Source organism: Nothoprocta perdicaria, unplaced genomic scaffold (genome assembly GCF_003342845.1).
Source record: "Nothoprocta perdicaria isolate Ctin4 unplaced genomic scaffold, notPer1 scaffold_46, whole genome shotgun sequence".
In the NCBI taxonomy this organism is placed as follows: domain Eukaryota; kingdom Metazoa; phylum Chordata; class Aves; order Tinamiformes; family Tinamidae; genus Nothoprocta; species Nothoprocta perdicaria.
In genome coordinates this window covers 484,443-511,176 of record NW_020455710.1, presented here as the reverse complement: position 1 = coordinate 511,176, position 26,734 = coordinate 484,443, and the positions used below count along the sequence as shown (strand labels likewise).

General features: G+C 47.3%; 2 protein-coding genes across 2 annotated transcripts in view; both read right to left on the bottom strand.

The window, feature by feature from the left end:
- Positions 1–1,188: 1,188 nt before the first annotated feature.
- On the bottom strand, positions 1,189–7,021 carry SLC25A19 (solute carrier family 25 member 19). Its single transcript, XM_026046920.1, has 6 exons — positions 6,882–7,021; positions 6,284–6,439; positions 5,379–5,549; positions 4,365–4,548; positions 3,062–3,192; positions 1,189–2,424 (listed from the first exon to the last, which is right to left on the bottom strand). Exons 1-6 carry the CDS (start codon positions 7,005–7,007, stop codon positions 2,227–2,229), a joined length of 966 nt encoding a protein of 321 aa, XP_025902705.1. The 5' UTR covers positions 7,008–7,021; the 3' UTR covers positions 1,189–2,226.
- Positions 7,022–9,446: 2,425 nt separating this feature from the next.
- Positions 9,447–26,734, bottom strand: part of GRB2 (growth factor receptor bound protein 2) — a 36,032-nt gene continuing 18,744 nt past the window's right edge. Inside the window, exons 2-5 of the mRNA XM_026046767.1 lie at positions 16,475–16,572; positions 12,958–13,080; positions 11,521–11,689; positions 9,447–10,378 (exon numbers count right to left, since the gene is read on the bottom strand). Of these exons, the coding sequence (XP_025902552.1) occupies positions 10,193–10,378; positions 11,521–11,689; positions 12,958–13,080; positions 16,475–16,572 (576 nt within the window). The 3' untranslated portion in view covers positions 9,447–10,192. The remainder of the gene's footprint in view (positions 10,379–11,520; positions 11,690–12,957; positions 13,081–16,474; positions 16,573–26,734) is intronic.

The window sequence follows — 26,734 nt, the reverse complement described above, 5'->3', positions numbered from 1 at the left end:
CCAGCTTTGAGACGAGGCCTTTTGGTGCCTCAGAAAGACGTCACGACACTTAAGTTCATTAGTGGTTATGAGGCCTTCCAAGCCATTACAAGTTATGACGTCTTCCTAGAGTGCAAACAAAGGCAAAATATTATTAAGAAGAATTTGGGGTGTTCTCAGAAGAGCCTAAATAATTTAGGAAAATGCCAACGGGATCGAGGCACTTCAAGGAGCCTTACTCAACATTCACAGTCATTGCATTTTCTTCTTTAATCAAAACCGTGTGTTTTTCAGTGCATGCAGCCAACACTCCCTCCTGTCTCCTCATTTCATGTCTCCTGCTCATGTCTCCTACCTGACACTAACATTATTCAGTGAATCTAATTTTTTGCAGTTGCCACAGTCACCTGCAGTGAAACTCAGTCTTTTTCCACTCAAAGGTCTCAGATCACGTCAGACACAAAGTTGTTTGTCCCAGGCTAGCAAGGCATCTCCCTGGATATTTTACCTACCAGCGAAACAGCTGCTCTTTAAAAAAAGCCTCTCCTAATACCTCTGGATAAGTGAGCAGCAGCGACAGGCGACGAAAATTCCATGGAGAAGCTGTGTCAACAGAATGGAATTGGTCACACTGGAATTCGGCCAGATCATTCGGGATTAACACCCTGAGTAACGCAGAAGAGACACAAAAAAATCCGACTCACTCGAGAACCATCAAACCATCCTCTAAATAACGGCAGGGCTCCCCCCTTTCCAGCAGTGTCCCAGGTGATTAATGTGCTTTTCCTTGGAAGTCTGCCCTCCCCGCAGGCCTCCGGGGCCACGTGCGCACGGAGGCCCAAGGAGGCTGCACGAATGACCTGAGGGTCCCTGGGGCCACTTGTGCATGGAGGCCCAGGGAGGCCACACAAAATACTGCAGTGCCATGTCCACACAGAGAGCTGTGGAGGCCACACGAAGGCCCGCAGGGCTCCTGCTCTGATCCACCACACCCTGCTCAGCTTTAAATAACAGAGAATAGAAGATGAGGAATGGAACCATTTTCGTCTTTTTTTTTTTTTTCCTCTTACATAAATCTTTTTTTTTTTTTTTTTTGTAATTTGCCATTCATTTGTAAAACCTTTGGAACTCCAGAATAACACTTCTTTTCCACCCATAATTTCATCATCCTTTTCTGGTCAAGCACCAGGCTCTGTTAAAAAATTCCTGTTTTACAAGTTTAGCCTTCTCGCTTGGGCTGATCTTCTCAGAACATTTTTATCTGTTAGCACCACTCGAGAATAGAGGCTTAGAAATGTTTGGAGGCCACTTCAGAAAAACAGTTAGAACATTCAAAATTGTGGTGGTTTTTTTCCTAGTTTCCACAGGACACTCCTTCATGGTCTTCACATAGATTAAATATTGACTGTAAAATTATATACAGCATCTGTTTGCTCACTGCACAGCAGCAGGGAAGCTAAGAACCCCAAAGCAGGGATTGGGTTTGTTGTGCGTTGAATTCTCCTCCGAGCAGAGTTCTCAATGTGTAGGTTTCCTTATGAAAAAATGCCCGAGGTGACACAAAACCCTATGTGATGCATGGCAAGACACAGCAGGAAATAGATGGGCACTTCTAAGACTTCATCAAGCTCATCAGATTTCCAGGAAGTGCAAGTTTGGGTCACCACGAATCACCAGAAGACACTGTGTTTAAGGCAGCTGAAGATGCAGAGCCGGTAAGTGGTCACAGACAGAAGCAGCTGGCAGCAAAGAAAAGGGAATCCAAGGACCCCTGCACCTTCAGGAGAATTTAACTGACTTCCAAACAGCAGTGGTACCTGTGCAATATAAGAATATGCTGCAACAAGCAGGCCATGGGCAGAGAAATAAAGCTGTGAGGTTGCAGCTACACAAAGCGACATCAGTTAAAACAGCACGAGCTAGAGCAGCATCCACCTCTGTGACCAAGGGCCAGTGCTGGAATCCCTCCTGCTTTATCAGGTGCCTTTTCAGTGCAGAGTCTCTAGGTAGTTTCACGCTTGTTTTTTGGTTTTGTTTTTCTGTTTCCCTTGCTAAACATCTGCTCATATTCGAGGAGGCAGAAGAAGAAAGTGCTCTGTGGAGGCAACTCACATTCACTTGCTGCYGTGTGGGCCTAGCAGGCAGTTTCTTACATTCAGAGCTCGGGTGTTTTKGGCACGCTTGAGACAGAGCAAAGCTGTCGGCTTCCCTCCAGGAAGAAAACAGGTAGCCAAATAYGTGCCCTCTTCAGCTTCTCTTCTTAGTGATATCAGTGCTCTTCAGAGCGCACAGCAGGCTGCAGAACATCTCATACCAGAAGAAAATGAGGCCGGTGGAGACAGCAGCCTTGAGCAAGCTGGGGGAAAGGCCCTTGAAGAGCCCGCCCGGGCCTTCCTCCCGCATGATCTGCCTCACACAGTCCAGGAGACCCCTGTACGTCCGCACCTAGGAGAGAAATGGAGAAAAGGTGAAAACAGCAGCACCAGGACAGCTCACCTGGGAGAGAACACAGCCCCAGGCTACATGAGAGAAACAGAATCACRACATGGAGCCTGGAGATGCCTTTTGGGGATTAATAAAACTGAAAGTGCCAGAGAATTATTTTGGTAGAGATAAAGTATGTGCTCTGTGTCACTAAAGGCTTAGGCAGATTATTCCAGCATGTATGATTTATGGTATGAGTTTGTGGAATAGCAATTTCAGACCGTGCTGCTATTGTTGTCTGTCTCCTTCATTTTTAAGGAGGGGCAACTCTGGTTTTCTGAAGGAACATAGCTAYAACATTTAAAGTCTCTAAATTGGTTATCCACATGTTGTCATGTCACAACGTGAAGGTTTAATATCTTGTGACACATCAGGGCTCTTAGAACAAATTCTGCCCCTCTGCGAGAGGAGAAGCATCCAGTGCAATGGGTTAGGACTTAGAATTCCTACTCTCAGAGTATCTTCCGAAAGACACTGATTGGCTTTTCAGATACCCATCTACACAGGTACCACTGGTGAATCAACACTTCATTCTAGTGGTAACTGGCTTGTTCTGAAAGCAAGCTCATGAAAACCAGTCAATTCAAACAGCTCTTACCTGCCCAAAGGCTGCCCGGGCTTGCTCAAAGCCGCCCACTTGGAGTCGTTTTTTGAACAGGTCAAAGGGATAAGTGAGGGTTTTGCTGATRAGTCCAGCGCAGCTGCCACAAACAAGGTTCTTAACATTGCCTGAGAAGAGAGGGAATGGAGAGGATAGCAGAGAGGGAAGGAAGGGATTAGCAGGAAGTTCCAATTTAAGTGTCGTGAGAGGTAAAATCATTTACACATAAGCAGTAAGGTCAGAAAGACCCTGGAAAGTTGCACTGTCTCTTCTGCACAGTCCAGAACCTCAGCCTGTATGTCCTGCATCTAGGTTGCAACATCCGCTAGAGCCAGAGCACAACAGCTCATCTCGAGTCCTTACTGAATCCTTCTTGATTCAGTCTTTTGCTCTGCCAAGTGGCAATACAAAAAAAGAAACAAAGAATTTGTCACTAGTAGATACAAAAGTTTTYATTTGGCCCCTTGGGTAAAAGCCACTGGAAATCCTGCTCTCCTGATTAATCATTCCCATCCAGAAAAAGTCAATGTAAGTCACAAGTTGACACTGCCTGATGATTTCACACAGGCCAGTGGGAAATGAGCTTTATGATATTAGCCTTCTTCCTGACAAACACCAGTTCACAGCACAAATTTAGTAAGAACATCTGTCATCTAAAAATAAATAGGCAGGCATGATCATGAAAATATTAGTTCCACCTTTTGAAGAAACTCTGGTGAGGAACAGAAAGATGCTGATGTTGCACACACTGTCTCTCCTTGGGAGTGCCTGGGCTCTGGAACTGCCAAGGTGACAGACTGCATGAGGACGAGGTTCTCTGAAAACGGAGCTATAAATCAACATAAAAATACCAAGCCCTGAGTTTGGGAGTTTTAAATTAGACTTGATGATTTTTCTGTTGCAACAGCTGTGCTGCAATCTGCAGGCAGATTTCCTGAARAAATCCGAGTGTCCTGTCCCCATAGTACTAATGAARTGAGAGAAATCAYGCGAGCCAWGGTCCTCCCACAGTGAGAGTGTCCYCACAGTTCAGGAAAGGGTGCCCAGGTCTGGCACCTGTGGCACTTTGCTCTCCCACGTACCCACGTTTCCATCACGCTCATTCTATAACACGAATTGCAGACTGCACTACACTTTGTGACACCTGCGCAAGTGTAAGAATGAGAGATGGGAATCACACTGACATTGTGCACTGACAAGGTTGAGAGGAGAGAAAATCGGGTTTATGTCAGTGTCCCAAACTAGCATTCATCCTCCCCTTCTCTCCAAGAACACCGACATCCCTGCTCCCAATGCCTACCTGCTTCCTTTCGTTCAGCTGGAATCACCCATTCGGAAAACTGCTGAAATATGTTGTAAAAGGAGAACTGGAGACCAGCATATGGGAAGACAGCAATGATTGTGGGGGTCAGACCTCTGTAGAAAGTCCACAGCCCCTCTGTCCGGTACATGGTCACTACTGCATGGCGAAGGCTGGGATAGATCTAGACAATACCCAAGAGGAAAGATACCCAGTGAACAAGTTTAAATCCAATGGTTATTTCCTGGTAAAGGTGACAAATTTCCCACTGCTCAAACTACAGTTGACTGCATGGACTGATGAATAAAGTCATTTTAAAAAGCCTGGGCTGACATTGTATCCCGCATCCAAGGCTTGTCTCTAAGGGGAAGAAACAAAGTTCAGAGCCAAGAGACATCATGGTCTTTTGTAACCACTTGCATCACACACAGCTATTTTCTTCCTAATGCCTCTGCTTGCTCCTGTAACAGAATTCATATGAATATATTGTGATTTTACTGCATGTTACATCAAAGCCCTTTACAGAAATGGCTCTGATACAAACTCATATCGCTTCAGTAGTAACAGACCTAATTAGCATGGAGATCGATTCTGTTCTAAATAAGACAATGAATCACACGTGAAAGGTGACTAATTTCTAGCATCATCACCACCTAACCGTGACTCTTTGGAAGTGGAAAATATTAACCTCGCCATGTGCAACAGACAGAATACTCTTTAAATGGCCCACAGCCAAAATGAACATCAAGCTATCTTGATAAGGGCAGCTTCTCCTTTCTGGGGCACCTGTCAGGAGCCAAACAAAGCATGCAGCACTACAACACAAGAAAGCTATGTCAACAGCACAAAGGATAACTTGGCCACAGTACCAATATTGCCCAATAGCAATTGCAGTACCTATTCTTTTATGTCAACCCACAGGCTGTAACGTCCTTTTTAAGCTTCTCATGCTCATGCAAATGAAATATTACTTCTGTTGTGAATAATTCCCAAACCAGGATTCCTGGCCCATACCTTTGGCTCTCCCTGAGCAGCAAAGCGGGTGCGCAGCGTGTCCACAGGCTGAACGGCCACCGTGGCCGTGCAAGCRGCGAGGCCGCCGCAGACAAAGTGCACGAAGGACCCGCGGGCGCTGTAYGACGTGACGTTGTGCACCAGTTTTGTCAGGCTCTCAAACACCATGAACTACAGAAACAAACACACACAGGTCACGGAGGCAACTCTTGTCGCTGGCAGATCTGTTTTTCACTTTACCAAAAGGGCTCCACCCCTCACCTGTAACCACCCACTCTGTGCCCTTCAGAAGCCCCTCAMACTGACAACCTCTTGGAGCATATATACAAAAAACACCCTGTAAAAATCACTTAGCAACACAAGGAATCTGATCCCCAATACTTCTGTCAACGCAATCTTCYATTTACAATTATGAAAATCTCATTTTAATGCTGTATGCAACCTGAAGAGTATTACAGGTACGCTTCCCATTACTCTTTCAACCAGCCATCATAAAACACCTTGTTACTATTTACAAAGCAGGACAGTGCTGTGCAAAACACAACCATCAGCCTCACTGACTTGCCACCCTATCAGCTCGTAAGGCAAAAATAAAACAAAGAACTTGGAACATAAACAGTTAARTATCAGGAACAAACAGGGCTTGTCTGTGTCATCAGGAACAGACCGACCTGGGCTTGCCCTTCTCTTAGCTGTGCTCCAGGCTGGCCAAGCAGAACAAGTGCCATGGAGGAAGCCCAGGGGCATTTATTTAGGAAYTACACAGCACACACCTCTGAAACGGGGGCTGGCCTGCATTAACATAGTGCAGGCCTGGATTTTTCTGCATCTGCAAAGAGCTGTAGAATTGCTGCAAAGCGGGGAGGGCTACAAGTCTAGGCCTGGCTGGTGTCTGCTCCCCTTACCTGCACAGCTCCGTAGCCAACGGAAAGGAACTGGGCAGGGACGTGGCCCTTCCAGAAGGCAAACAAGCCCTCCTCCCGCAGGATGCGCTGCGCAGCTTGCAAGATGCCGTGATATTTAGCCAGTGGGTTTCTGGAGGAGAGCTGCTCGATCTGAAGCTGGAGGAAAAAAAGAAAAAAAAAACAGAGGAAATACTTTCAATTTCAGCCAGGTCCAGGCGTCTGAATCAGGAGCTCACGACCTTGACAGACAAGCAAGGTTAAGTGGAGACATTCGGCCTTCCCTCAGACTCCCATCAGGAAAGGGCTGGGAATGCRTTGCTGCAGGGCTCTGAGGTGTCCAGGATAAAAACGCACACACAAAGTGAACACAACCAGGGTGAACGATGGTGAAACTCGATTAAACAATGGAGGTTACTTAGAAAAAGAGGAAGAAAGCGGGGAAAAGATGAAGAAACGTAAGATCCCATTCAAACACCCCAGATAAGCTAACCAAACAGAAGCAGCAGCCCCAAGATACGCGGCTGTGTTGCACAAGGCGGCAGGGCGGGCGGATCTCGCTCCGGGYGGCCGCACGGGACCGTTCCCGAGGCGCAGCTACCTGGAAGCGGATCTTGACGACGTCCAGGGGACTGACGAGGAGCCGGTTGACGAGGCCGGCAGCCGAGCCCGCGGCGGCCGCTTCCAGCGTGGACACGCACTTGGCCTCGGGGTCGTAGCCGACCATGTCTGCCCGGCGCCCCGCAGCCTGCGCACGGACAGGGCGCCCCGTGAGCCCCGGGGGTCTCTCAACGTCCCCAATAGGCCCCCCCAGCCCCAAAGCTCCCCCAGCCCCTAAGCACCCGCTTTCCTCCAACGCCGTCCGCAGCGTCCCCAGCCCCAACGGCCCTCGGCGCCCCCGCCGCGAGCCCCACAGCCCCGCCGCTGCCGCCCCCGCCGCGGCTACCGGGGCTGCCCGAGCCGGGTGCCCAGGCGGGGCCGGGGGTCCCGGGCGGCCGCTGCGCGCTCCGGGCCCCGCCGCCTCAGCCGCCCCGGCCGCACTGCGCCTGCGCGCCGCGGGGCGTGCTGGGAAATGTAGTCCCCACCCCGGGACGGGCCCGCGCCTCCATACCTAAAATTGGCTAAATTTGGGGATTTGCAGGTCTCGGGGCCTGCTGCCTCGAGGCTGCTTGTGTAGGCGCTCCTATCCCTAGGCCTTCTTATGCTGTACGTTAAACTCCATTGCAAAGCGCACACAGGATGCCTGGGGAGGAGAGGCATCCGCCCAGCCGCATGGCCCGGCACGGGGTGGGCACCGCTTCCATGGGGTCCCAAGTCCCAAAGGGAGCCCAGGAAACGCTCCTGGGGCCCTAAGGGAGCCCACAAGACGCTCCCACGGTGTCCGAGCCAGTGCTGCTGCTCTCCAGCACAGCGGACCTTCATATTCCCCCTGGTCCTTCCATAAGGAGGAGCTGGGAGGAACCATAAGGGGTCCTGCTCCCTAGCCACGGTGTCACAGGAGTTGGGAAAAAAGCTCGGAAAAAGCCAAGGCAGGAATATTTCAGTGGCATCCAACCATTCAGGGAACAGATGCACGGTCCGCACTCCGGCAGCGATAACGACTCCTTTCCGCGTCCCTAACGCCAGTGTGCGACACCCGCGTGTCGCCTCTGACTCTGCTTGGAAGAGTGAAAKCCCCAGGCAAGCACCTGCAGATGAAACCAGGGCTCCGAAGGGCCCGAGCCCTTGGCCTCGGAGCACATCCCACCGCCTCCTCTTGGCTCCCTCCATCCCGTTTCGCTAACTGAAATAACAGACAGATGCTCGAGTGAAGAATTCAATGTATATTTATTATTCACAGTTAATTACTATCTACCAAATGCTGCTGCAGAGTTAAAGGATTAAGTACATAGGCCTTTTTTTTTTTTTTTATTTAAACACTGATTTTTTTTTTAATATATATACACACACAAGACATATGTCTGCAAGGCTGCATGATATACACCAATTCCAAAATAAGGAAACAATCAAATGGTCCAGGTGTAGAATGCCATAGATTCCTTTTCCAATCACTTCACAAGGAAGGAAGAAAGTGAGTGACAGCTAGCAAGGAGAGGGGGAGAACGTGATAACTCTACAGGATAGCTCTCTCTTTCATCAGCTGGAAAATTAAAGTGTAAGGCAGAGTCCATCTCAGGAATAAAACATTTTGTAACACTTAGTACAAAAAAAAGGCACCCTCCAACTCGAGCCCGCCCGTGCCTCGGTAGGGCGGGAGGAAATCTCCACTGCAGCTTTTGGATTCGTTGGTGGGGCGAAGGGATCCAGCCACGCGGGCAGCCAAAGGAAAAATAACGCAAGTGAAGATTGGCACAAGGAGCGGGGTGGTTTCCTTCCTGCGCGACTCCGCGGCGCAGCGCTCTGCTGGAGGAGCGACCGGCCCGAGCGCCTGCCGCCGCGGGGAGGGACGGGGATCCAGTCATCGCACAGCCTGCTGTGAACGGGGCGCGGGGCAGGGAAATCTGCTCTGTCAACAGCAGCGACCTGAGGAGGGGGGAGAAACTGGAGAAGAGTGAGGCCAAGCCCACCTTGAGGGCAACGCGACTGCAGATGTTCCCTAGCCAGGCCAAAAGGACGGGCTGATCAACACGCGTCACRTGGCAACATTCGCTAAGAGCATCGAGTGTTTTCAAGCACTATTTCTTGAGGTTCCTCTGTGTGACAGACCTCTCCATCACAGGAATGTATGTTTTTATAGGACATCTCAGGGCTCATTTCCCAGGTTTTTCTCCCTCTTTCCCCCCTTCTCTTACTTCTTTGAGGCTCCCGGTTGCAGCTCCTCACCTCTGAGCAGCCTAAGCTGCTACTGAATGCCTTGGATTTCTTTTTTTTTTTTTTTCCTTGGAATAAGGAAAGTCAAACAGTAAGACAAATCTTGAAATTAAAGCTCCATCTCTGTTTGTAGTTTTTTTTTTCTTAAATGTCCATTGGTAAAACCACCCTCCTTTACACCCTTCCCCCCAAAATATTTACACAGGCAGAAAAAAAAAATCCTCTGAAAAGCTCTGGACTGTCCTTTTAACTTAAAAAATAATTAAAAAAAGAAAATAAGGGAAGGCACTATGGAAAAAATTACAGAACGTGCTCAACCGTACACCTTTAAGAAAAAAAAAAACAAAAAAACAAAAAAACAAAAAGCTGTCAGCACAGCAAGAACAGACTTCAGTTGTAGGCTGGAATTTCTCAAAGCAGCTCTGTGACTCAAAAGAAAAAGAAAAACAAAACAAAAGCCACATACACTCTTCTCCCTTCCCCTGCTTGGAAGCTGCTGAGCTCCGTAAGAAAGTGCCAAAGGAGAAGAGAAAATAAAAATCAGAGCAACACCTCATCTTTCCCAGGCCAGAAGAGCTGAATGTTGAAGGCAAATGCAAAGACTGATGACTTTTGTGTTTTTATTTTTAAAGGCAGGACTGTGGATTTGGTTCTTCTCTCATGTCCCTTCATGTCAAATGAAGACTGCTTGCAGAGAGAGAAAATACCAGCAGAGTTTCTCCCTTTTCCTTTAACTGCATGGCTAGGACTTTATATGGCATTAAAACATCATGCACGGATGGACAGAGGAGGAGGGGGAAACAAGAAGAGCGAATGAAAGGGGGTAACCCAGGAGCAGCTGAGGAAATTTGTTATTTTCATTTCTTTTTTCTCTCTCTCTCTCTTTTTTTTTTTTTCTCCTTTTTAAAGATAAGTTTTGGTGTGTAAGTTGAACTCTCCCCCTGCCTCTGCAGCTCCGTACTGAGTGAAGGAGGATCACCTCGCGGTGGAAGGTGACTCAGGTTTTATCGCCGTGTGATTTTAGGTCACTGGCTGCAGTTAGGCTCTGTATGTGTATTTACTGTTTCTCTGGTTTCTTTAAATAATCTCTAATATTTATCTCTAGATGTTCCGATTCACCGGGGTCACGTAGTTGCGTGGAAACATGCCCGTCTGTCCGTGGCAGGCTCCCTTCCACCAGTTGGGGTCAGAATTGTCAAGGACTTGGATAAAGTCTCCGCGGCGGAAGCCTAGCTCTCCTTCCTCCTGGGGATCAAAATCAAACAGGGCCTGAACGTACGTTGGTTGCTGGAAGAGATGAGAACAAAACGACGTGAGAATCACCCAAGGAAAGAGGCATTTGCTCCCTCAGACCGGGCTTAGCCAGTAAATATTTAGGTTGCTTCACTTCTCTGAAAGCCACGCTCTACCATCTGCAAGAGGAGGCTAAAAAGGTTTAGCCCACAGAAGACCTTAAAAATCCTTTTTTTTTTTTTGGTGAAAGAGCTGAAATAAAGACATCAGATGATGTTTCCAGTATTTCSCTAGCATGCTCCAGTGTTCATGACTTACCATAAATCTATACTCTGCTACAAATGCTATATTTGCCTGATTTTCACCAACTGACAGCACATACATTAGTTCTCTACCTAACACTGTTTTCCTAACAGTATTCTACCTAATACTTTTTTCCTTAAAATTTGAATGTTGGCATTTTACATAGTTTCTTGGCACCATTCACAAGAAGAATGCACCACCCAGAAGTGGCACAGCATTTTGTCTGGTCACCAAATGCTTCCATGCTTTTATGGAAAAGCTACGAGTTCATTAAAAAGGCATTTGTATTCTCCAGGCTGTGAGGTTAGAAAGGAATTCTCATGCCTGTCTTTTTCAGCCACCTCTTTTCTGATCCCGTTTAGCACAATGTTACCCAATGTAACATTCAATAGCCCTGGGAAATGGCACAGAACAAAGAGCAAGTTCTACACAGGCTGCTCTGCTGCCACTTAGCAGTGGTTTTTGGTTTCTGTTAATACAGGTTAGATCCAAGGGAACAAGCTAGAGATGTCCCATCTGCTACTACCTGTGAGCACCTTTTCTTAAAAAGATCTTTCTTATTGTGTCCCAAAATAGGAATAGCCTTTTTTTAATTTGCAGAAGTCAGCAGACAACTTTACTTCAGCAGCAGCATTTGCAAAGCTCAAARGCAGCCAAATGCTCAAGAAGCAACAGTAACATTTCACCAGAACCAAAGGGGTTTTCATAAACACTCAGCTCATTTCCTAGCTCACGTTTGGATGCTGAATCCAAAGACACATTTTTACAAACAAGGAAAATGCTCCAATCACCTTCTGTCACCTTTTTGCTTACTCTAAGCTGCAACCCTATATCAGCTGGTGGTTTGCAGGGGTTTAACACACTCTGTTCTTTGAGGACACTGTTTCTCTTACCTGCGGCACCTGTTCAATGTCCCGGAGAAATATTTGCTGGTTCCTGGAGACAGATGTGGATCTGTGATAATCTACCAGCTCGTTCAAAGAATTGAACTTCACCACCCAGAGGAAATACTTGCCAGCCCCATCTCTAAGCACCTTGAAGTGCTGCACATCATTTCCAAACCTGGGAGGAAGGAATAAAGGACAAAATAAAGCACATTAGCAGCACTGAGAGTACTCTGTGAGTGGGAGACAGGGTAATGCATGAGTGCCAGGTGAACTGCTAGGAAAAACCTGCCTCTTTTGGCAGCCAGAGTCAACTTGTGCCAGCTGTGAAACTACAGGCTAAAAGGCCATCTTGCAAAACAAGAAGAGCAATAAAAAAAGGAAAAAAAGAAAAAAGTATAACAGAAAGTGCACCAAAGGTGATGCTGCACATACACTGATGCAACGTCAACTCTGCATTAATAGTTCTGACCAATGTTGGCATTTGGTTAAAGCTATTTTTTTCCCCAACAATTTCAGTTTGAACAAAGAGGTGCTCCAAGGCCTCCAGGAGGATTTCCCAAGCGAAAGGCACATGGATTTTTTTCCTTCAAAGTCCAAAACAATGAAAACTGGAGACAATTATTTGTACTTGGCACATGTATTTTCTATAACTTGGCTGAAAATGTACAAACCATCTTGGCTACAAAGCAAACATGAAACTGCCTCAGCTCCCCCTTCATAAACCTGAGAGTTTCCATTGCAAAATATGCAAATCCCCTTTTAGAAAAGTGCTTCTTCTTCCTACAGTATATTTAAAAGAAAAAAAAATCATTTGAGAACTTGCCCACCAGATGGCAACACTAACCTAAGGTTACTACTTTAGGTTTTACAAAGCAACATATTTTCTAGAAGGAGGCTTCCATTCATATCTAATATTCTAGCTCTGATGATTGTACCCAAGGCAGAAATATAAACATCTCTCTACAGTCACTGGTTTTAATTCAGTTTGCTGGCATGACTCAGTGCTGCTGTAGAGGGGGACAAAAATTTGATTACAGACCAAAAAAGACCAAAAAAAATCCCATTGAGATGGATTAGTGATAGCCATGGAAAAGCCAGCAAAAGGGAACTCTTGTGTGGATGATCAGGATCTAGTGCTCAGCTTCTGAAGAACAGATGAACAGATAAGATGAATATCTCCAAGACGAGTATCTCCAAGACAAGGGCCAAGAGGCCACCAAAAACAGATCTGGAAGTGTACCAGGCAGACATACAAGACAAAATATCTTTTTTTTTTCCTTGAGAGTAAGAATGGAGGAAGACAGGAGAGAGACATGTATGCACCACACACTTCGTAGAACATTATTCCTGCTCCTCAGTATTAACAATCCCCTGTCCCTTATCCATGTCCAAATCAGAAGTGTTTCCTGATCACCAACATTACTGCTTGTGGCCATCACTTACTTGACTGAGAGGGAGAAGTCCCCAGGAGCGCTCTCGCTCTCCCTGATGAGAAAGGCACCATCGTGTCTCTGTTTGCCTAACATCTCTTCAGCCTTTGCTCGGGGAATCTTTCCAAAAAACCATCTGTGGAGGAAGGGAAGGAAACAAAAGATGAAGTTAAGAATTTTAATCCTCTCATGGAAGACCCTGATGTTTGCACCAACATGAAATGATTCCTAACAGGAATAGCTAAGCTACACTTCGTTGCTGCTTTAGCACAGGCACCTGAACACCATGCACCATTTCATACTGTTTCCTCTRGGCAATGAAGGTTACCTTGCCTTCACGAGCAGGAGCTCACAAAGGCCCCATTACAACTAATTTACCAGAACAGAGGTGCCCCACAATTCAACAGCAAACAGACTAAATGCAGAGCTCAAGCAAGAAATTCATGCCTTAGCCCTTCCTTTATCCCATTAAGAACACATCCCATCACAGAATCCCAGGATGGCTGAGGTTGGAAGGGACCTCTGGAGATCACCCAGTCCAACCCCCTGCTCCAGCAGGGACACCCAGAGCACGGGGCACCCGGTCGCATCCCAGCGGGTTTGGGAGATCTCCAGAGCAGGAGCCTCCGCAGCCTCCCTGGGCAGCCTGGGCCGGGGCTCGGGCACCCTCACAGAGCAGAAGCTCTTCCTCACGTGGGGCTGGAGCTGCCTGGGCTTCAGCTTGTCCACACACAGTGGAGCCACACACAAGCAGAGAGCAAGAAGGGCTCCCCAGCCAGACATAAACTGAACTGTGAGGCTTGGTTCCTTTCCTCGCCCAGCACGGAGAGGCCGAACTCTCTCCCGCATCCAGCCTATTCCCAGGCACAAAGATCTTGCATTTCCTTGGTGGTTCTGCACCTGCAGCACTTCCCGAGAGCGGAGACGGTGGCAGAGCCAAGAGCTGGAGCACTCACCTGCCTCCTGAGCTCCACTTCCTCCCAAATCAGCCACGAGAAACCAGCATGTGCAATTCCTTCAGAATCCAAATAGCATTTTTTCCCCTTGAACTTTTGGCAGAGTTGTTACAAAGATAAGCAAGTCTTGAACTCAACCTCTGCCAAGCATTACATAACACAAGCTTTATACTATGATTTCAGATATCTTGCCATAGTTCTTTCTTACTTATTTCTTATTTCACCCTATTTCCTCTCTCAATTTCACTGAATCATTAAAGAGCAGACGTGTACAATTCAATTAATGGAAGTAACACTTGCAAAGTAACAATATAAAATCCTCAGAGCTCTCTGGCAGCTGTTGGCAAGGCATTTTAGTTTGAAAAGGAGGCAGAGGTTAGAAATCTTCCACAATTCCTGAGCTCTCTTGTATGTTTTATGACTGCACCACCACTTCAGCCATCCAATAAGCAAAAAAAGATGGATTTTTAACTACAGAAAAGGTAAAGAAAACCCAGCCATTCTGGGGCTTTCACAGGTCACAAAGAAGTAAAGCAAGTTACTTGGAGGGAATAATGTCTACTTAAAAACACACATGCAGAGCATCAGAGAGTTGCCATGTGCAGAAACCTTTCCTGCAAATGACTCAAACAAAATCCGAGCATGTCCAAGACAACAGAACCAAAGCAGGGATCGTAACATTCCCACGGCTTCCCTGCGGAATGGGCAGGCTTGGCAACATTAGTCCCAACAAGTCACGTAGGTGAAGCTCATCCAGCCAGCCCTGCAAAGACAAATGCAGATATTSCTGCTGCACGGCTAGGGGAGATGCACGGATGGGTACAAGGCGGTTCACGCTGCGCTCAGCCTCCTTTCCATCAGCAGTTGGGAAATCCTTTTGGCTTTGCTGAGTGCAGCCATTCAGGGTGGCTCTGTTTCCTCCTCCCAGGTTAGAGAACCACAAAGCATCACTTTGGCAGGAGCAGATGCGAGTGGCCGAGTCTTCCTCTGGCCCCCTGGCAAGAGAGGGCAGCCCTGGCACTGACCTGCCCGCCGGGCCTTCGCGGGAAGCCTCCTCGCAGCTCCTCACCAGGACCACKGCACAAGGATCACGAGGTATCTGCTCAGCCCTTGGTTTTGTTAACCAAGGCACAATCCATATTAACTCTTTTGGAGCCCGCATGGCTCAGCTGATGACCGACAGGCTCTGCATCTTTCGTTTGCTTTATTTGCTGATATTTGGAATATTCACAATGTTCAAGCAGGAAGAACATGACATTTAAGCCTAGCTGTGCGGCTGGACGATTTCAAGATCTCAGTGCTAGGGGCAGGGTTATCATATAAAACCATTTTTTTAGCTTCTTTCTCCCCCAAACTCTTTGAAAAGTCCTTGTGCCACCTTTGCACAATGCAGTTTGACACTGGTCTGAGAGAAAGGGCATTCCCCTTCCTGCCCCTGGCCAGCTGCCCGCAGTTGGCTTTCTTCATGACCCGCCGGGCCGCTCGACGCGCTCCGCATCACAGCTAAGCAAACATCAGGCTATAAAAACTTCTGCATAATTTCCCAGGGTTGTTAATGCACTAGTTAAGACTCCTAACAATGCTGACACATGGAGTTAACTCTCACCATGTAGCTGCCATCAGCAGTTTAAACATCTTCAAAAAAGGACAGATTAACCATGCTTAAAACCCATCCACGAACTTGCCTCCTTTCAGGCTCTGACACTGGTCATTCCCTCTTGGGTATCAATAAATACAAAACTGACAGCTCTGTCTCTAAAATGAGTATGATTACAGAACGAAGAGAGTATTATTATAGCAGAAATCAAATAAATACTTCTGAAATGGTTATTGTAAGATATAGAAGGATTTAAATTAATGAGATGGAAATCAGCATGTGCAGTTGTGATGCCCAGTGGACTAGTAGGATGTGGGAAAACTAGACCTGTATTTGCAGCAGGCAAGGCTTAATTTAAACAATTTCAGAAGTTTGACGTGCAAAAATACCTGATGGCCATAAATTATTCAGAATCATGAAATGCTACAATTTTCGTATGTTTGTTTCTTTGGATTTAGAAGGAAGCATTCAAAGAGTCACTTGGATAGACTGGTCTGGAGCTGCACCTGCACCGCAGCGCACGCTCTGCTGCGACAGCGCCGGGTGGGATAAGATGATGCTAGAGAGGTCTCATCCAACCTCAGTTATCCTAAGTACAGAACCACAAAATGTGATAGGGACATACCCTTGCAAATACTGCTAAACATTCTTCTGGTGAGCTATGAATGCCAGTAAGTGTTTGCTCTTATCTGTAACACGAAGCATAAGAGAGAACCAAYCCCAGAAGACAGAGTCAAGGCCCAGAGTCAACACCTGGGCCTACAAAACAGTGAAATGGCTCATCATGAATATCTAACATTCCCCTAAGGGGAGCCTATAAATAAACATTTTAAATTCTCTTTTTCAGATAAACCTTGATAAAAACCCTGCATATCTCAGATGCAGTAAGGTGCACAGTGCAAAGTGCTCAGCAACAACCTCCCTCCTCATTTAGAGGAAGACACAAGCAAGAGGCAACTGCTCAAAGCTCAACTTACGGATGTGGTTTCATTTCTATGTAGTTCTTGGGAATGAAGCCATCTTTTCCATTGAGTTCTGCCTTGTACCAATTCTGATCACATTCTTCATTCAAAACCTGAAGGAAACAAAACAACAAAACACCAAAATTTTACCAACTTTTCAAATAACACCAAACTGATCAGGCTGTTGTGGCCTGATCCCGACAGAGGAATGAGGCACAGGAGCAGGGCTGCAGCCCCAGGGCTTCTCATGAGCAGAGCCACGCGGGATAGTTACAGTTGAAGAAGCAACTTGAGTTATTAAAATATCGCATTCATATGTTTTTCATATGAATAAAAGCACTCAGACTGTGTTTTGTGCCATTGGTTGGGAATAACATCCCAAAAATGTTTGGATGTCCATCGGTACCTGGTGGCACACGCTCCTGTATCAGAGCTGGCACTGATGAAACCTTGGGTAAGAGCGTGAGCTGTAAACTGGTGTCGTTACCTTCAGAGAACGCAGCTAACGGATGCAGCAATCTGTTCTTTTCCAAAAAGAAGAAATGCAGGAAAAATAGTCTGTAGCACAGGAAGGGATATTATCACGTATTTGTGCTTTTGGCAGTAGGCATTAAAAAACTATCCAAATCTCTAATGCCCAAATGTAAATTAATGAGCTTCATGTTGCTCTGAAGATATGCTAATAGACCTGGAGGAGCCAAACCACCCAGGACGGGGGTGCTCATTAGTGCTAGACCTGGAGACGAACGCTGGCGAGGGAGCACTGCCCAGACAGGCACTGAGCTCCGCGACAGCACAAAGCAGCTGGGTAAAAGGCACAGAAAGATGACCTACCTACACCTACACACACCCCTACACACACACAACCCCTGTTTGGGYACTTGAAGCCTCCGTAAGTCTCCACCTGGGTGTCTTTGTTGTCTTTCTTCCCTTTCACACCCGGATCAGGTATTTTTATGGCTCGTTGTCCTTCCTAGGATCATTTTAACTCGCTATCAGAGCTCCATCCACACCCTGGCAGGCAGCCACACTACTCGTGTCCTATAGYGCATGGTATAGAGTCCGTACGTCACAGACCCACTGGCCCTTGCAGTGGCTTTGGAAAGCAACTTGCTCGAGTCTTGTTGAAGAGGAGCCACCCCCAAGACACAAACATCTACAAATCCATTCGTTTCAACTATGTCTTAAGCAGTCACTCCTGGAGCTGCTCCCAGCACTCAGCYGGGCAAACTGATCTATGCAGAAGCACCTGGAAGCCAGGAGAACTTTGCAATCCCATGGGTAATCCAGGAATTGGAGTTGCTGCCAYGGGGTTATGGAGCTGCTGCTAACAACAACTGCAAAATAATGGTGCAAATTTTCAGCTTTCGTGAAAAAGAAAAAGCCAAAACATCYACTAGTGAAACACAACTCAAGTTGTTTTCTTGTTTGTTCTTCAAGCAAGAACCTGCTAGAGAATTGTCCATGCTGCTGCAACCACCTTAGGCTTTTACATCTGGCAAAATCTCTTTTCCTGACATTTAGCCCACTAAAAGGCAAGATCGGACTTCATGCCATTAAACCATTTTGCTACGAAACACATAAGCATCTAGCAAATCTGTCCTTCTCATAATTAAATGTGGCCTCCTAGAGATTTCTGGTTGATAATTTTAATCTTAAAATGATCATTTGGATATTATATATATATATATATATACACACATACACCATGCCTATAAGAAAAAATAAAGAAATTTAATTGAACTATCATAAGATTTTTCCAGACTTAACAGAGCTGTAAAATTCAGTCTAAATACTGCATGTATCACTGGGTTTTGCTTAGGAGATTTCCCCAAGTACAAATAAACACAGATAAATTAAGCATGAAAATGAGACTGTCAGCTTCCCTGCTGCGAACTGCGGCACCCTTGCGAGTCTGCAAAAATCCAGAGCACAAACACTTATTTGTCTAATGAGACGTTAGGAACTGCTGCTTTTTGTATCGGTSAAAACACAAACCATTCCTTGGCGGGCAAAACTCCTGCCTGCTGTAGATCTAATGCACTCCACRACCGAGGAACTCGGCCTCTCACACTGGGGCATCTGTGCCTGCGAGGAGGAAGGAGGAAGGATATTTTTAGCCCCTGCGTTTGCACACAAACTGCCATGTGATGTCCTCAGTCTGGAGGCAGCCCTGGTTTACAGGAATAGTGGCTCAACTGCTGCCTGTCAGCCCTGGAGCTTGATGAAGGGTCTCTTATCAACAAAAGCCCATCTGTTCCCATGGGAATGGGGAAAAGGCCCTGCCGGAGAGCAGAGCTTTTGGAAAGCTCTCCGCCCCGCTGCAATCCTGTACCTGGTGACTACTTCTGCAGGCAGCTTTTTGCCCCGATGAACTGCTGCCCAGTAGGGCTCTACAGCCTCAGAAACAAGCGATTTTCTGGAACACCCAGTCACGGAACCGGAATGAAACAAGCGGATCTGCCATCAAAAGTCAGGTTGACCCCCACGTGCAAATGCATAAGCAAGCACAGCACCCAAACGCAGATATATGCRTGGAAATATAGCCAAGTTCCTTAAAACGGCCTAATTTTGGAGAGASAAATCCCAAGGAAGTTGCTTGGAGAGCTTTGGCAGAGCCCCWGCTCTCTGGTTGCAGGATCTGTGCCACGCTAACTAACCCACATGGCAACAACCGCTCAGGTACAACCTGTTGGCTGCCAGGGCTGTTTTCTTCCCTGAYAACATTGCACCGACACTGCTGCAACGATTAAAAACCCTCCCAAAAGCTCCGAAATCCAGGCAAAGGGCAGCTCAGGTCACCCCAAGGAGCACAGGAATAAAAATAATACATAATAATGTCAATGTGATTTGAATCCAGTAAACACTGCCACTGATTTTCTTTTTTTACCCAGAAATTATTTGCCCGGGGTGAAGCTGGGCTTGGGGGGGGGCTCCAGGTGACCTTTCAGGACTGGCAGCAGCCCCAGCACTGTCACCTCAGCCCTGCCMGAGGGGCTGAGCGCGCTGGGGCGCTCCCAGAGGTGCCACCAGCCCTGTCACCCGCTGCTTCACGGGAAGCTGCCCCCRAATTCAACACAGCCAGTTCAGCACAGACCCTTACAAGCATTTTCCTTCCCCAGAGCTATTGCAAATGGCACCTCAGGCTGTCAAAATTCCTTGTATCAGGGGGCTGTAAATGAGAGCCCAGGACAGATCCAACCCAGTAGCCTTTAACRCCCTCCCTGGTGCTCACGTAGGGAGGCAGCAACACGGAGCAGAGGAGGGAGCAGAGGAGGGAGCCTCAGCCCTGCAGCCCGTCGTGGGGGAGCCCCCTCTCAAAGCAGCACCACGGCCAGGCCGAGCTTTCCTTTCGCCTCTCCTCCCTCCTGCCTTATTCCTCGTGACAGCGAGAGCAGTTCACTTTAACTTCAAACATCTCATGCAAAAAGATGCGTCCGACAAGGGAAGGCGACCAGCTCAAGAACAGGGAGATTTTAATGTATTTATTTCTTTTCGCTCCGTGTCTCATAACCATGCACGGGAAATACGGATGTTTTCCAGATCTAAACCTGAAGCATCATATTTAGACATGACTATCTAAGATTGGGAATACCCACTCTCCAGGTACCTACCTGCATAGGTGGATACAAAGCTACAAAAAGCTTTGAATATATATACTCAAATTGAAAGAGAATGTTACATGTAATGGCCGAAAATTCCCATAGAAAGTTTATTTCTTAAACTACAATCAATATCAAATATTATAACTTAATATCTAAATAATGCACACAGATCATAACACCAGGCAATAATGTATTATGGATAAGTATTTCAACGTTTTAATTCTCACCCTAACCCCAATTCCCTGTCATTGCTATAGAAACACTTATTTCTCTCTTCTTAAAGCCAAAAGCAGTGTACAAACCCAAAAATCTCCAAAATTTGGTACAGAAATTCTTTCCTTGGCAGCCAACGCAAAGCCCAAGGCTCTTTCTCCCCACTCTCCAAGTGCTGATTTTTCCTTCAAAGCCTTATCTGAAGTGATGACTGTTCCTTCAACGTGACACATACACTGACTTTTCACGTTGACACTGTTTTCTCCAGCGCACCAAGCTGCCAAATGCAAGAACTGAGGAGAGCAAGTTCCAAAGTGTGCAAAAACGGGGACTTTCTTAAAGAAAGCACATTATGCTGCCTTGAAGGAACCCAATATCCTAGTCCAAAGTAAAACATAAAGCCAAGCTGAAGGCCAACAAGCCAAAAATACTAGTGGATGTGGAAGCACTTGGCCATTCTAGGACCCAAGAGCCTCTTTGCAAGCTGTAAATATCCTTCTCCTCTACATCCATCGCTTCATCACTGAAGTCTTGTTCCATATAGATATTTACAGGCATTCCCCTAACTTTCATAAAGGGCTGATAGGGAGAAATGGCTGGATAAGATGCTGTTTCTAATGATGTGAGGAGAAGGCAAGTCGCGGTGAAAACTCCAAGGAATATTTCACCCTGCAAAACCGTAACAAGGGAGCGACAACTGGAGGGCTCAAGAAATCCACAGTGACGCAGCCGCCAAACGCGGTAGAGAGTCGCACTCGAGCAGAGCCCAAGGCCAAAGAACAAGGCCAGGGATGAGCATTCAAGCCTTCACTTCCAAACCACCTTGATTTGTTTGTACGTAGCACAGCAGTACTGGAGGCAATTTTAAGGCAGCTGAGGGAGAACCGAGCCTAAGCGCAAAGACAGACTTGAGCATGGACTAACTTACCCTGCCTCTCAGGTTTTGCGAGTCTGGTTCRACTTCTGCCCGCTAGCAAAAATCTTCTGTCCCTCCAAAAACTGCTGTGGTGTTTTCTCTCTCTCTTTCTAATATTATAGGGTGCAGAGGGAATCCTATTCCTTTTTAGGATTATATGCCATAAAGAAACGGGAGAAATTTTAAGAAAATAAATAATATTTTGTAGCGACTTCCAACTATCGAACGGAGATCCTGGAGAGAGTCAGCAATGCTCCAGGGACTTGGCCATAGGTCTCATCTTCAATCGAGTTTCCTGATGTAAGGAGCTTCCAGGAGCACAGACGTGCAGATTTAAAATGCCAGGGAATTCACTGGCTTGCCTACCTTGCTCGGGAAGCAGGGAGAGATGCCAGGCTCAGTGATTACAGAAGCCTCTTCATGTTAGTGCTCCTGCTACTGCCACATTTCTATGAAATTTAAAATTGCTGCTACCATAATCACAGCCCAGAAGCGAGCTGCACTTTACATCAAGTAGCTTTATGGTACTTACGTGACCGCTATAATTCCTAAGGACTTTATAACACCAGGATGACTGCTCAGCGCTTAAGGAGAGCGCAGTTTCAATTCTGTGCTTGATCAAAATGAAGCAAAGGAGAAGAACAGAGCGGGGGGGGTAAAGCAAAGAAAAGAGATTGTTATCACAGCCTGAGCTATGCAGCTTGGCTCCGGCATGCACAGAGCTGCATGCAAGGGGATTTGCAAGAACAGCTTCTTAAAAAGAGGAAGGGGAGTGTTGTTTTTCCCTAACACACCAAGGGTTAGTTTACAGTGCCTAAAGACCAGCACCGGGTGCCTTTTAGAACTAGCTGTAGCGCTCAGGATGTTATCACGGAAACAGAAGACAAAACATCCTTCCTTAACCTCCAAGTCGCTCCCCGTTTAATTTGGGAGCGCTGGAGAACACAGCATTTGGCCAGTTTTCTGCTCTGCAGCGTGGATAAGTGTACTCTGGTCACTCGCCTGCCAACACAGAGTCTTTCCKTAACCCGAGCTTTATGTTAAACAATAAACAAACCAGGGCTGTTTAACATAAGTCTAAGCAGGGCCCTGCAAGAGGGAAACACAAGCTGAGGAGCAGGTCGAGCTCCAGGCCGTGCTTCCCTCTTCACTGAGGACAGCGTCGCTTCAAGGCTGTTTTCTAAGAGTCTGTCCTATTTGGGAAAGGCTCAGAAAGCAACTAAACAAAAACGAACCCCTCAAATAACTCCAATGCACATATGGCCATCTGCACACAGAGAACAGAATAAACCTTGTCCAGGCATCTAAATAAGCCCTCAATTTTGAGAGAAAAAAAAAAAAAGAGAATTAGTTTTACCTAGTGGTCACGAGTCAGGTCTCCTGGGTATCTGCTGCTTACGTAAATGCTATAAATTTCAGGCTCTCCTAAAAGGCAAGTTGTTTCCAGCTCTCCTTCGAGTCAAGCAGGGCGGATACCGAGCACAAAACGCATTTGTTACCATATACCCTACAATGTTTAGAGAACTACAACCAAGTACAACTTTTCAGAACGGCCTTTATTGAAATCGTAAGACTTTGGGAAGCGCTCTTGGCATGGCCTCGGAGATGAAAGCTGAAAGCCATTCTGCCAGAAAATAATAATAAAAAAYGCTATTGGGCGAATGGGTTTTGGGGGGGCTTTCAAGTTCAACGGAAGAATGAGGCAGAAAGACTGGCAATGGCCTCGTCACATCCAGAGCACACACCTCTCACCGGCACAGATCCTGGTCAGTAATCGCCCTGGCTCTGCTGTCAATCCCTGCTTTGTGGTGCCTGTCAGGACAGACCAAGTGAAGAGGCAAGAAAGAACAAGTGATGGTGACGCCTGCCCATCCCAGATGCCCTTTTAGAGCTTTACAGTAGGAACGAAGCAGGGCAGATGGAGCAAAACCAAAAAATACTCTGGGGAAGTCTGTATACACGGCAGGCCATCCATCAGCCCAAATTCATCAGCCCCTTGGTGAATCCTTGCTTTGCATATAAGCATATTTTACTTCCATGCCATATAGGTCTGCCTTTCTCTGCCCAAGTGTCCTAATATCCCTCCCTAGAACACACTGCCAGGGATTTATCCTCAGCACCTCTGCACACACAGGGACATCACAGAGCAGAGCTGTGACCAGGACACAGGTCCTCGCTGGTTGGGTCACCTGGCACGCGCTGCAGCAGTCGCACAGCTAAAGCACAAGCTGCAGGACAAAGCAAGGCTTGAACTGCATTGAAAAATAAGATACTATAACAGTTAACTCCAGATCTTACTCATCTCATGCTTGGTACCCCAAACCTTTACAGATTAAACCACTGCAGAAATCTTCTAGCATGAAAGATATGAAGAAATGCAGAGACTGARACACTTTCTATTCCTGATGCAGGACGGCTACAGCTCTGTGGTACAAAGCTGCAATAGAGTTCCTTTTCCTGAAAGGATCCGTTACCTCTGCTCTGCTTCGCTGTCCAAGAAACCACCGAGTCGAACACCCCATTCCAGTCCTATTCTATTAATAAACCCTCTTTCTAACACACAAACACAAACTTTCAAGAGATTCCTTGTTCCYAACCAGAGGAGCTAACTCTTGCTCCTAATCAGAAAAGCTGTTTGAGTGGCATGAAGCAACTGCTCTGTGCAAGGGGCTCTCTAACAGCAGAGGCAGCTCTTAATGACAGCAGAGCTGCCATGCTGCACACAGGTAAAAGCAGAGTTAAAGTCTAAGAGTGTGTAAAGATCAGCAGCTCCATGRCAAAGCTGGCAGCTTCAGAAGAGCTGTATGGCTGGGAATGACTACATCAAACCACCTCCATTTGATCAGTATTGGATCAGAAATTCAGAGTATGGGACTAGAGGGCAAGTTTATAACTATCCATTCACAGGACTGCAAAACAGGGTCCTTGTGCTCGGCAGGGTCCCAAGCGGGTCAGTGGGTGACGGGGGGGCTCCAGGCCCCGAGCAGGTCGGTGGGTGACGGGGAGCTCCGGCCCTGCCTGCAGCCACCTCAGCGCGTCAGGGCCGGCGGCCGCCCCGGCTCCGGGGGGATTTTCGGAGGAACCGATACCCAGCGCGTTCCTCCCCCTGCGCGCTGGGGCGGCTGATTATTCCTGCCCCCGGCGGGGACACGTTCACCCGTTCTGAACATCCGCCTGGTTCTAGAGCGTGTTTCTTCAGACTCCAGATCATTTTGAATCATTTTCAGCTCAMGTAAGCCCACCTGAACTAACCATCACCCACAAATATTATATAAATGCACAATATTATATCGAGGYTCTGCTTTATCCTCCTATTTGTTAGCACAACAAAGCAACCCAGGAGAGAAAAAGGAAAAGCTGCCCAGAGCCACCACCAAAGGCCACCCCCCATCAGTGGAAGACCCCTTAGAAATTGCTGCCTGCTACATTTTAAGCACACTAGGAAAGATAGAACTCTTAAAAGCCTTAAAGATCAATTCAGAGCTAATCAGAATAGAGATTCCTGGTTTCTGTTTTTCAAGGAAGTGAATTTAGTTGATGTGCAGCCACACTGGCCGCCCAAAGCGCAGCCCCCGCGGCAGGGGTGACACAAAGGTCTACGGTGCTACCAAAGAGCACGGCAAGAAACAGATTCCTATTAGCTAAAAGGGCTTGCAGAACAATGATAATGTGATGTGTATTTTCAGGACAAATATTTTTTTTTTCACGCTTAAACCATAGTTTAAGTCGCACTTTGAAAGGTGGAACAGTTATTGCATTGAATRCAGTGCTGTAAACCCCCATAAAAACAGTTAATTTACTTAAAGCTGCACCCAGAAATGAGGATGCCTGCAGCCGGTATCTCACCAAACGGTAAGCAATGAAATTATTAATGCTGATAGATGTGCACACAGATTTTGACCCAGAAATAACCTCGGTGGCAGCTAACTCGCACTTCTGAGCGCGGCTTGGAGCCACCGGCCCCCTCGGAGGCTCCGCTCGGGGCTGTCACAGCTGCCCACGCAGGGACTCGCACCAGCGAGTGTAGGATGCAGCTCCAGAACAGGACGTGTCCGAGGGGATGGAAGGCAAGGAGAGTAGCATGCAGCACTGCACGGAGCACGGCAGGACGTGCCACAAGCGCCACCTTCCCAAGACACACACAGCCATTCTGCAGCTTGGTTTGGTGTTTAAATAAAAACACCTTTCATTTGCAAGACCCAAAGCTCCACTACAGCAAGAGCAGAGCGAAACCTTTTGGCGTTCAAGAAGGGAGGACTCAGGTGGTCCCGCAGATGGCAAGCAGGCTGAAGGGAATGAGTGTTACTGGGAGGAGGGCCATGGGGAAGCAGGAACAAGGGACCCCACGTACGCATGTAGGGTGCCACTTTCCTCCCACGCGCTTAGCTGGGTGTTTGAGCAGCTGCTGCTAGCTGTATACATATTCAATTGTGACCTTTAAGGGGTAACACAGGAATAAAAGTTACTTGCAGGTTAGCCTGGCAGGTTAAATTAAGCCTCATACTAATCCTGGCAAGAGATCTTTGAAGGTCTCAAACCCCATGTCGCATAAGCCATAAAAACATGAGCCTTGTCCATGAAATGGCTCTCAAGGCAAAGACAGTTACAAAGCAGGGCTGGGCTGACCAAGCTTTTCTGCTGCATAATTTCACATAGTGACAGCTGTCAGTCCTTCTGACAAGAGCAGGATTTTGCCAGTAGATGTGTAAAAATTAGATGTTACTAATACCARCACATCAAAGTCAGCCTATTAAAGAGAGAGCGTCAGGCTCCTGCTGACTGCAACATCCTTCATCCCGCAGCGATCCAACAAGCGACACTCATCTCTTGCACGTTGCAGACCCGTGTGCATTCCTGTGAGCCCGCAGGGCATCCACGGTGCCATCTGCATCCGAAAGGGCCGCAGGAGAGAAAGCCCCATCCCTGGGCTGCCCAAACCCTCCCTGGGCTGCCCAAACTGCCCCGTGTCCCCACCGCTCGGCGCAGGCCCCCGCCCGGCCAGCACCACCAAACGCAGTCGCTTCCTGTTAGCACCAAAGAGGATTTAGGGCCCTGGTGGTGTAAGAGCAGCGGCAGCCGCCTCCAACGGCACTCTCGCCAGCTCGGAAGGCGGTTGGAAGCCCTCCCTCCTCCCCGCACCGTGTTTGGGCCTCTGTCCTATGGAAAGCGGAGCCGGCAGTTTCGAAATCTCCTGCTGGCAGGAGAGCTGAAAATTACTTCAAAAATGACTTTCCAACAGGCTGCACAGGACTGTGTTTGTGCTCTTGGATAGGGTGTAAGAATCCCTCCGCAAACAGCTATCAGTCCCAGGAAAGCCGCTGYGTTTCCCGCTGCGCTTGGGAAGTGCAATGGCAATCATGGAGTCAACACCTTTGACTTTGGCCGCAATGYTTCCTAGGAGAAACGATGAGGGGGGAACGTGATACAAATGCTTTGGGACAGAAGGTGCAGATCTTCAGTAAGTTGAATTCAYGCGGAATGGAAAGATGAACAGGTGATAATCAGACCAGAAGACAGAACGGGAAGTACTGCAGAAAGCCC